The 12,357-nt window shown below is 35.6% G+C and overlaps 1 protein-coding gene across 2 annotated transcripts in view; it reads right to left on the bottom strand.

The window, feature by feature from the left end:
• LOC126733996 (protein mini spindles) overlaps positions 1 to 12,357 on the bottom strand; it is a 65,142-nt gene that overhangs the window by 31,527 nt on the left and 21,258 nt on the right. For both annotated transcript variants that reach the window (XM_050437506.1, XM_050437513.1), the window contains exons 9-11: positions 3,206 to 3,416; positions 2,978 to 3,128; positions 2,646 to 2,893 (exon numbers count right to left, since the gene is read on the bottom strand). In XM_050437506.1, the coding sequence (XP_050293463.1) occupies positions 2,646 to 2,893; positions 2,978 to 3,128; positions 3,206 to 3,416 (610 nt within the window). The remainder of the gene's footprint in view (positions 1 to 2,645; positions 2,894 to 2,977; positions 3,129 to 3,205; positions 3,417 to 12,357) is intronic.

The raw sequence follows: 12,357 nt of genomic DNA on the forward strand, positions 1-12,357 counted from the left end.
AAAATTATGCTACATTCTTCAAAATTTCCTTAAAACTTCCTTATTACCTAAGCTAGCTCACAGGATACAAATGCTTAAAAGTTAGGTGACATGGTTTTGTATTTTTATTATAAATTGTAAAGTAACGCATTTATCAGTATTTACCTTCACAAATCTTGTTCAAAATGAGAGCCTCTATTGCGAATACAGGCTCGGCAGCGCCTTCTCATTTCAGTCTTTGTTGTTCTAGTTGTTATGGTATTCCTGATCTGCTGGGCAGCGTTGGTTATTCTTTAGATAAGATCTTCCCGGGTAATTATTGGGGTTGCATAAACCAGTGCTTTCATTTGACCCCATATGCTATAATCAAGCGGGGTTAAGTCAGGGCTTCGTGTTGGCCAAGCTATTGGACCTGACCTACCAATCCAACGATTCGGGAAACGTTCATCCAGGAACTGCCGAACTGACCGCCGAAAATGAGCTGGACAGCCGTCATGTTGAAATATCATTCGTCCTCTAACGGCGAGAGGAATATCGTCAAAAAGATCTTGTAGGTCATGTCGTAAAAAATTTTCATAAATATCCCCGTTTAAATGGTCTGGGAAAAAATGTGGTCCCATTACATCCCGGCCAATAAGTCCCATCCACACATTTACAGAAAACTTTCTTTGAAAACTGGTTTCTCTTGTTAAACGGGGATTTTCTTCGGCCCAAAAATGAAGGTTATGAAAATTTGTAATGCCCTCATGACTAAACTTTGACTCGTCCGTCCACAAAATGTCGGTTAAAAAAGTTCTATTGTCTGCATCAGAATTTATAATAAATCTGCAGAATGCTACCCTTCTTATCGGGTCCCCTTCTTCCAATCCTTGGACAGGCGTATAATGGTAAGGATGGCTTCCCATTTGCCGAATCGTGGACCAAACTTTCCATTGCGATGATCCTGTTTGCTGCGCGACGGCATTAGTGGATGTGGTTGGATCGTCTTCAAAATGTCTTAATATTTCCTCCTCATCTTCTGCTCGATATACGCAAGGAGCGCCAGCGTCACCTCTTCTTGGTTTTACGGATCCAGTTTCAGCGATAGCTCGGTAGGTCGAAGCGAAAACACGGACATTTGGAATGCGGCGGTTCGGAAAGCGACGTTGGTATTCTCGGCGAGACTCCGCGGTATTACCATTGCAAAACCCATAAACAAACATAATATCTGCAGTGTTAGTAAACGTGGCCATAGCGCAGAAACCAATAGAATACCTTCTTTGAAAACACGAGAAAAATAAACTCGAAACTCGTAATTTAACTACTTTCCACAACAATTATTGCTGTCAGACTATCTACACATCAAATTTTTAACAATAAAATTAAAAAAACAAATTGTTGCTATAGTACTTAAATACCATAGAAGTAAATACCACTTGGCAAAAATATCCACTAGAAAGTGTAGTATTTTATTTAAGAAAAAAAAATTACACTTTGCATCGAGAATTTACCTATGGTTACAACTATTTGCGGGACTTTTGCCATTACAAACGTAACACTATTGTGTTGAGCATGTATTTTGCCTAAAAAGTTAAAAAAATATACAGCGGATTTTCTGGAAACTGCCTTTTAAACCACTAAGGTCTACATTTTGAAGAAAAACAGAAAAAATTAAATATGTCGAAAACTATCAACTTTTGCATAATACATATTAGCGTTCAATTTACTTCTTACCCCCTCCCCTATCACATCTCCAAAGGAATGTATTGAATTACCAGTAACCCTGTATAATGACTTACGTCGTACCCAAAAAGATACCCTTACTGGAATTTTTGTTTACCTTATCAGAGGATCTAATCGAAGAAGGACAACAGCAAACTTCAGTCAAACTTCGAAGAAACATTTGTGGAAGGCCATCAAAGAGATCAAAGGTAATGAAAAATATGGGTGATCACATTCCAATAGAAACATCGAAACGGCGAAGATGTGCTCGTTGCGCTCTTCAGAAAAAAGAACGTAGAACCAACCACTACTATTTGTGCAATGTGCGATGTAGGGTTGTGCAAGCATTGCTTTGCGCTTTATCATTCGTCCTAAAATACTTACCTTTGCGGGTTGTCTTTTTGTGAATAAAAAAAATAAAAATTTTGAAATACGAAAATGTGTTTTTTTGGCCCCTAGGGATATTTATAACTCACCTAAAAATCCCGCTGGGATATATTTGTCCCACAATTTTTTGCTCTCCCTGTATATATTTTTTTATTTTAACTAGTATATATTGTCAAATGATCTCTTAAAATACCATAACTCGCAAAAATATCCTTAAAATCATTAAAAATAAAATTGGGTCCCAAAGGGTTAAACGAAAAATAAATATTTCCATTTTTTGGAAATTTCCAAAAATAATTCGAAATAATGTAATAATGCGTTAATTCTGCTGGCCAGTTTATTATTAAAACATTATTTGAAATGGCCCTAAGTCGATTTTAAATAATGTTTAAGTTAATGTTTAATTAAAAATAATGTTAATCATATATTTCATCATTTTAGTATACCAATGGACAATGCAGAAATCTGGTAAATTCCGTGACATTTGCTTGCAAAACTAAGACTATAATTAAATAGTTTAACATGTATTATCCTAAATAAATGGTGTAACTTCGAAATAAATTTGAATCAATACTTACGCGATGCCAAATTCTTTCAAAGCTCCACTCAACCAAAGTAACGAGTCTTGTTGTACTTTGGGGCTCTTTTGATTAAAAGCAGTGTCCAGCACTGCAGCAGAAACGTGGCCCAAACTAGTCGCTTCCGCCATGGCCGTCAAAGTTTCGGCTACTGTGGTACCATTCTTAACGTCCCCCATCTTTTCTGATATGTCTTTTATGCAACAATCGACTGTGGTTATTGAAAATACACCAGTTTGGGCCAAATACTAAAATAATATTAATAAATTGGTTCATTATTAACAGTCATTAAAATTCACATACGAATTTAAATATCACGTTATATGTCTTACCTTTACAATTTCTAGTTTTACTTTTAAAACTTGGAAATTTGTATCTTTTAGACCGGGTTTTTTCATAAGAGTCTTAACGACGGCTTGACAAGGTATTGATTTTCCATCCATGGTTGTTAACTTGGACATTATTTCTTCTGCCGCGGCAAATCTAGATATATATAAATTTTATAATTAATTAAAGGATAAAAAACTCACTCAATTTGCTAAACTATGTAAATAATTTACCTAGTTTTCCACACAGTATTCGAGAGCTCCGTCACAGTGTTACCGGGAAACAGATCCTCAATAATGGCTTCCACTTCTCCATCTTCCAATTCTTTTTCAATTTTTGGGGCGGCTTTAGCAGAGGCCTTGCCCTTTGATCTCACTACAGTGGCCGAACCTGAAGAAACATTGCTGGCTGACGGTTTCTTTTTTGCGGCGGCCGGTTGGGCAGCTTATGAAAGATGAAATAACAAAAAAGTGAGAAAAAAAATAAAATGGGAGAGAAAAATTAAAAGAAAAAAAACGTTTACTCAGTAAGTTAATTTATTAAAAAAAACTCAATTAATTAAGTATTCCATTATAAAATTTAATATTGACCTTAATGTAATTTTTTAAACATAGTCAATGAAAAAAATTCCCGAAATAAAGAAGTGAATTTGAAAGCAAAAATTATTCTTTAACCGATGTTTCCACCTATTTTTAGTTGTTTAGGCCATCCTCAGGGCTATATAACAAAAAATATTATTATACCGGGTGACACAGAAAAAAGGGAACACTTAATAACTTTTTTACTTTTCAAGATAAATAAATAAAATTTGGTATATCGATAGAATAATTATAAGAGCATCTGTTGACATATTCTATTGTTTTTCATCACTTCCGGTTTAACAGGAAGTGACTCTAACTTTCTTATTTTAAATGGGACACTTGATATATTATTACGTATTTCGATAGAAAATAATATTCTGAAAATAAAGATACTCCATTTGCCACTTTTTATTTTATACTTACAGTATTGTGCAAAAAGATAGCAACATTGAACTTTCCTGTTATATATCTTTTAGTATCTATTTTATAAGTAAGGTTTATATATTATTTACAAGAATAGTTAGAGCCTGTTTATATTTTCATATTATCATATTTTTTGTATCATAATAAATAAAACACCAAATTGTTTTATGCAAATGTATTATTCAAAAATATAGCAACAAAAAATAGTTTTGATTCTAAAAAAATATAACCCAACTAAATTAAAATCAATTCAATATTTCGTGTAGTACCCCTTCTCCTTTATAACATCTGCACATCGTCTTGGCATGAACTCAATTAATTTCATAATATAGTCATTGTTCACTTCTTTCCAAGCCTTTTCCACTATTTCAAAGAGAATATTTGTATTAGAGCATGTTAGGTGCCTGATTTTGGTGTCAATATAATGCCATAAATTCTCTATAGGGTTTAGGCAAGGCCGAGCTAAAACACAGGCCCGCATAGATCGCTATCTCTCTCGCGACATGACGTCAAAATAGTCTATTGAAACAACGAGGAAGGGGAACTAGAGGCGCTCAACCGCTCAACGACGGCGGCCGCGGGCGAACACCACATACCTGTATTATGATCTTGTTGCAACAAGTACCGATCAGCTGAATTATTTCTTTTTGAAAATGTTTTTTTTTGTAATTTTTTATAAATGTGTAGATATTATACATAATTAATATTTATTATTTTTATTAAATTTTATAATTTTATTTACGCTAATAATTTTACAAGATGCTGCTACAATTAGCTATTTAAAAAAAAACATATTTTCTTTTTCCCAATAATTTGATGATTATTTTTTAAATCGGTTCATAAATAAGCCTATAAGAAGAAAAAAACTCGAAAGTCACATAAATAAACGCATTTAATTAATAAAAATAGCATAAAAGGCTTTGATTTCTTGAATAGGCTGCGTTTTGACACATTCTTCAATTATTTTTCAATCGGCATAATACATGACATTTTCTTAAGCGCAAATATTATTTGTTATTTAAATAAATTTGCTAATATTTAAAATAATTACCAATGAAGAAAAAGTTGATATGCCGTACGCTATATTCCCACGCATAGGTACTTCAATAGACAAGAAGGTGGTCGTTTCGAACAATAAATGTAAAAAGTTTTATATTAAAATAATTTATAAAACTCATATTTTTTCTGTTTGTTTACCGTTTGTGTGTACCTACGTCATGTTAGGTAAATGTTAAATAAAATATGTAGTATTAACATATTGAAAAAATATTGTGTTGTGGAAAATTCCACAACAAAGAATTTAATTTTTAATTTAAAAGATTATTTTTAGGCAGGCGGAAGTCATCAAACACTTTACTGAGAATAGAAGTATTTTTCTTCAGTTCAGAGAATTTGGCCCCGGCACCAAATGCAGCGAAAGTAAGCATTCGGACGTTGTGATTGGCTAGTTCGGTGACAAAGCGGGAGAAAATAACGCGATATTTAATTTGAGTAGATATTGATCGATGATGAGTCAGAGAGAGCACAAGGTTCGCATTCTCCACTATTTTTTGGCCCAACAGCGGCCTACTAGTAATTTTAAACGGTTCTGAATTTGTGTTGAAATATTACTTTACTAAAATAAATACAGTCCACTCATACAATAAATTGTGTGCTTGCTTAATTAAACAATTGACCCATATTGCATTGAAAAATTTGTTCTTTTATTCTCAAATACTAATATGACGTTTGACAAAATAGGAAAGATGATAAAATAGACAAATAGGATGGTTGAAAAAATAGGCAGGCGTGCCATTACAATGCTTCCTTTTCGTTCATTTTTGTGAATTCGTTTTTTTCTGCTTATAGGGTTATTATTTTATCAACCGATTTCAAAAATAATCACATCAAACTATTTAACACCGCATTTCAAAAGTGATTGTTCCTAATAATGTGCTATTTAAAAAAATAAAGTAAATGCCAAAATTGTTGGCATGGTTTGGACATTTTAAATGAGCGTGTAAAAGATTTAAGTCATAAATTGCAATGAAAACTATTCTTCCGTGATTGCTTGATTAAAAATTAAAACTTTCAACGCGTTCACGCATACCTATTTTAAAATTAAAAAAATGATTTTTTCTATGAGCATAAAACAAAAAGTAGGAAATAGAGTATCATTATTTTTAGAATATCATTTTCTATCGAAATACGTAATATATATATATATATATAATATATATATATATATATATATATATATATATATATATATATATATATATATTGCCGAGCTCGATTACCGAGTAAAAAATAAAAAAAATATTTACATTATAAAAGATAAATCTAAACTAAAGATAAAGCTACAGTCTTTGGTGAGTTTTACTATGCCTAACCAATCCTATGCGAGATTTGCAAATTCGGCCACAAACATCACACGGAAATTCCTGCAGAGCCGGTCTTTGGGTTCTTCTAGTCGGTTGAGGAGCAACGGACGTCGCTCTTCTCCATTGTTTTCAATTCCCAATAGCTTTAAATCATCGTGGACGACATCTTTATAGCGTTTGTATTGGCCTCCCGGCCTCCTTGCACCTTCTGTTAGTTCTCCATACAAAAGAGATTTTGGTAAGCGCCGTTCGTCCATTCTGTATACATAACCCAGCCATCTCATTCTTGCCCTTCATACCATAGTGTCAATATTTATACAGTTTGATCTTTGCAGAACCTCATTATTAGAAACTTTATGAAACCATCTGAATCTCATCATTTGTTGCAGTTGCCGTTGCTGAAATTGTTCAAGAGCCTTTATATGTCGTCTGTATGGGATCCATGATTCGCAGCCATATAATAGCGTTGGTACAATTATTGCTCTATATACTGCCGTTTTCGTTTTCAAGACTCAGATTATGATTGTAAAACACTCGATCCTTAAGACTCGTAATAATAGGAGTAATAACACTCGTAACAATACGCTTTTGATGCAGAGCGAATTCTGTTTGCTATTTCGTCGTCTATGTTTAGTTTTGTACTAAATACGCTACCTAGGTAGTTAAAGCGTTCAACTTGCTCCAAAGTCTCGCCATTGACCTGTATGAGCTCAGGATTATCTGATTCAGGAGTTATAAGAAGCTTGGTTTTTGACGTGTTTAGTTTACACCTAAGGCTTGGTATGCCCAGGCATAAGAAGCAAGAATTTCCTGAAGAGTTTCTGCTGTGTACGCAATCAGCGCACAGTCATCCGCATATTGAAGATCCGTGATAAAACGCACTCTTGTTCTAGCTCTAAGACGTTTTAAATTAAAAAGCCCTCCATCATATCTATATCTGATTCCAATCCCTCTAGCAGTTAGATTTCTGTCAACAATGATCGATAGCGCCGCAAGGAAAACATTGAACAAAATAGGAGCCAGGACGCAGCCCTGCCTAACTCCCGTCTCAGTGGAGAACGGTTCAGAAAGCTCACCGTTTACTAGCACTTGTGCTTGATTACTTGTATGGAAATTTTCGACCACTGAGACGAATTTATTTGGGATTCCGAAACGTTTTAAAATGCACCAGAGGACCTTTCTGTTAACCGAATCAAAGGCCTTCGCCAGATCTATGAATGCGACATGTAATTGAGTCTGATGTTCTCTCGCCTTTTCTTGAAGTTGGCGAAGTGCAAAGATCAGATCGTTGGTTCCTCTGTTTGGCCGAAAGCCGCTCTGGGTTTCTGGAATAAGTTTTTCCACTACAGGTTGTAGTCTATCCGCTAAGATCTTTGATAGAATCTTTCCCGCTATCGACAGTAGTGAAATGCCGCGATAGATGTTACAGTCATACGCGGAGCCTTTATTCTTGTAAATGTTTATGATATTGGCGTTTTTAAAGTCTTGCGGGGTTTTTTCGCTGAGCCAGATTTTGTCTAAGATAGATTTCAACGGTACAATAATATCGTCACCGGCCGCCTTGTAGATCTCAGCTGGTAAGCCGTCGGGCCCCGCAGCTTTATTATTTTAAAATTTTTTGATAGCTGATCGAATTTCCTCCACAGATATTGGACCATCCAGTTCGTGTGCCGTTTCATATTTTCGAAATACGTAATAACATACCAAGTGTGCCATTTAAAATAAGAAAGTTGGTGTCACTTACGGTTAAACTGGAAGAAAGGATACTGGATGAAAAACAAATGAATATGTCAAAAGATGCTCTTTTAATAATTCCATTGATATGCCAAATTTCTTTTGTTTATCGTAAATAGTAAAATAATTATTAAAAGTCCCCTTTTTCCTGTGTCACCCGGCATAGCCACATATACCGATGCTATATAACCATTTCTTGCTCTAGATACTTTCTATTTTTGGAAACAGTATTATTTAAAGAAAAAAAACTTGGTAAACTTGTGTTAGGTTCCACCCTATTTGATTAGGGATTACGTCGGGTGTTCGACTTGTAGACAGAAAAAGAAAGTCGTGTAATTGGTTACGAGAAATTAATTTATTCTCCTAAACTTTAACTGGTTAATCGCGGCAATCTCTGATTTTACACTTTACTTAATACAACTATTTATATTTTATGGATTTTTATAAAAGAGCGCGGAGCCCGGTACATGTCTAATATGCAACCACCTGGTCTAACATATCGCAAAGACTACTCTCCAACGACTGTTTTAAAGGCGAAAACCGAAATTCAGACTGGTTACAACTATTATTTTTTGCATGCCCTACTTCTTTTTTATTACAGGCGGCTCGAACTTATCGCGGGAACCGATCCTTTGACGGCGCGTATTTTTCAGCGCTTTCCGGGTACGAAGCCATAAATCACGAGCACTTCTGCCGAATTAGGGGAATGTCGAGTGATACAAAATGGTATGAGGTATTTAAAACCGTGGGTATGGCGAGCTAACTATTAAAATATAAAAATCTTCTAACATACCGCCGCCCTTGAAAGTATCCAGGAGATATCTTTCAAAATAATCAGAAAATGGAGATGAGATGCTTACCTAAATCAGAGACTGCAAAATTAAGACTAAGATTTACATAAGCAGTTAGGTACTTAAATTAACATATATACACCAGCAAAAACATTTGTACTTTAAATTACATTACCAAATCACGCTTAAAAATAGACGCATCATTGCCTTTTCAAAAAACAAATAGGTAATCTTAAACTAAAAGGATTATATTCCTAGTACAAATAGGATGAGAAGTGGACTGTATTATTAAAAATTAGCATGAACATTTCGTAAAATAAATACAAATGATTATTCCACTGGAAGAACAAAGCATAACTAAAAGCTAGCTTAAAATATAGATTTCATATAATACTAAATTAAGCAAAATAAACACATTTTACAGCGTCAACAAGGGGATAGCCCCTTTTTATTCACTTTCGCGAATGTCACGGGGGGATTCGATGGGCAAGGGACAAATCTTTGTTATAGAGCGCTTCACAACACCACTAGAAGCTCGCACACTCACTACACGAACTGTTCCATCACTTCCAGAATGTAAGTCGACAACACGTCCTGTTCTCCATTGCAAGGAAGGCAGGTTGTCCTCCTTTAATAGGACCAGAGAACCTAATAGCTCCGATGGCTTGACCTTGGACTTCCACTTGAACCTTTGGTGCAGGGTATGCAGAAATTCATCAGACCATCTCTGCCAAAAGTGCTGAGACATCTTTTGCAGGTGCTGATACCTGGAGAGGCGACCATCAGGAACGTCCAATAAATCCAGCTCTGGATATTTATTAAGAGGGCGACCAATAAGAAAATGCCCTGGTGTCAGCGCCTCGAGGTCATTCGGGTCATCACTGAGAGGAGTGAGCGGTCGGGAGTTCAGTATGGCCTCGATTTGTACAAGCAGGGTATAGAATTCCTCATAGTGTAGAGGAGTATTATTTAAAACACGCTTAAGATGCTGTTTGGTGGACTTTACCGAAGCTTCCCAAAGACCACCAAAGTGTGGCGAGTGAGAAGGAATAAAACTCCATTGAATTTTATTATCCCTTAGCGCATTTTGAAACCTTTCATCCCTTAAAATAGTATTAATTTTGTCAAACTCATTCTTAGCCCCAACAAAATTAGAACCGTTATCAGAATGTAGATTTTTGCATAGACCTCTTCTAGATACAAAGCGCAAAAAGGCAGAAATAAAAGATTGAGTGGTAAGCTTTGTAGCTAGTTCAAGGTGTATTGCCTTGGTTGTCAAACACACGAACAAACAAATATAGCACTTAAGAAGCCTTCTATTTTTAAATTTGGAGTCCTTTAGAACAAAAGGTCCGGCATAATCTACACCGGTATTGTAAAAAGCATAGGAGGGAGTAACCCGGACACTGGGTAGAGCTGCCATTTGGGCCTTTAATGATCGAGGATTGGACTTGAAACAAATTATGCACTTCCGAATCACTGATTTAACCAATTGTTTGCCATTTATTGGCCAAAATTGCTGCCTCACAAATGACAGCGTAGCTTGCGTTCCTGGATGTAGATTGCGGATATGCTCATGGGTGACAACAAGCTTAGAAAAGGGATGATTATAAGGTATCAGTATAGGATGTTTTTGGTTAAACGTTAGCTTAGAATGGTTTAATCGACCACCTACTCGTAGGAGGAGATCACTGTCAAGAAAAGGGTTGAGAGTACTAAGCTTACTACTAGGCCTTATCGTCTTATTATTTTTTAGGCTGAATAGGTCTTCAGGAAACGCGGAACTTTGAATTAACCTTACAAGGCAATTGACACTTTGTATTACCTCAGTTTGGGATAAGGCGCCAGTAATTCTTTTGTCTTTATATTTTAAGTTAAAATGAAATCGCAAACAATAAGCGACTACATTAATGAGCCTTGAATAAGAGGAATATTTCGAGCATAGGCTCATAACAAAATCATTGCTCTCCTTTGCGAAGAATATTAAGGATTTAGGATTAATGTCGATTATTTTAGATTTCTCGGTATTTTGTCGAGCGTAATTCGACACATGATTATTTGCAGGCCAAAAACCTTTATGTTTCAATAAAAAGGAGGGTCCGTGCCACCAAAGATTATTACTCTCCAAATCAACTGGGCTCATACCTCTAGAGATGATATCTGCAGGATTTTGTGACGAAATCACGTGATACCAATGGTCAACCATTAGAATATCGTTTAGAGAAATGCCAGTTGTTGTTTTAGATGAGGCGTCGAACACAACCCTTAACTTGGTAGTAGTGCTGTCCAATTTCTCAATGGCATGGTGGGGCAAGTAATAGATGGGGTCTGACGTTTTTTCTTGGGAATTAATTTTTGACATATGTCCTAATTTTTCATATTCCTGAATAAATTGCGTGTAAGAGAATTTAAGTTCAGGGTTCCTTGTAAGTTTTCTTTCAATAGCCAAAAATCTTTTCATGGAAATTTCTTGGGAATCACCTAGTTTGGATACAGTGCCCTTTAAGGGCAAACTAACTTCAAATCTACCCGAAGAAGTTCGAGTAAAGGTACTCTTAAAATGGGATTCACACTCCATTTCCTCTGGGGTAAACTTACAGGGTTCATGGAAGGGTTCTTCAATGTGCCAAAACTTCTCAAGTGATTGTTTTAGCTCAAACTCATTATTCAAGGAAAAAGCCGATATGGATTTCAGGGGTGTAAAACCCTTGGAAACATGCATAGGTCCAGAAATTACCCAACCAAGTTTGGTGTTCTGCAAGATAGGATTCCTTGTTCCAAGTTTCATTTGACCTGAAATAAGCAGGTCATAAAATAGACTAGCTCCTATAAGGAGATCAATTTCAGAGGATTCAAAGAAAGTGGGGTCTGCCAGAGTAATTTCTTTGGGAATAATGAAATTAGATACATTTAGCGTCTGCTGAGGACATTTATCGGTAATTTTATCGATTACTAAGGCAGTCAAATTAAAATGATGACTCTTACTTAAGTCCTTAATCGTTAATGAGGTTTTCTTATTAATATAGGTTGTTCCCTGATTTATACCACAAACAGGGATGTGCACTTTCTCACACTTGAGGTTTAGGATATCAAACAAGGTCTTTGATATAAGATTAGACTGTGACCCGCTATCAAGTAAGGCTCTACAGGGTATGGGTCTTGAACAGCTGTCATAAACATAAACTAAAGCAGTAGATAGGAGCACAAAAGTATTTGGTACAGAATTAGCACAAGCAAAACTGTAATCAATAGGCAAATCAGGCTGAAGATTATTCTCTTGTTGAGGATTACAAACCTTTTGATCTACTACCACTTGGTGTGAAGTAGCGTGGGGTAATTGATTCGATGGCAAGAAACTCGGGGTTTCACAAAGATGAGGATTTATATTACCTCTTTGAGGATTGGGCAACTGTGTTGGGTTAATACCATCATGGTTATTGCTTGAGGTTGCCCTTATTTGGGCGGAAAGCGTATTTTGAGGAGGTTGCTTAAT

The sequence above is a fragment of the Anthonomus grandis genome, chromosome 1 (assembly GCF_022605725.1).
Source record: "Anthonomus grandis grandis chromosome 1, icAntGran1.3, whole genome shotgun sequence".
NCBI classification, from domain to species: Eukaryota; Metazoa; Arthropoda; class Insecta; order Coleoptera; family Curculionidae; genus Anthonomus; species Anthonomus grandis.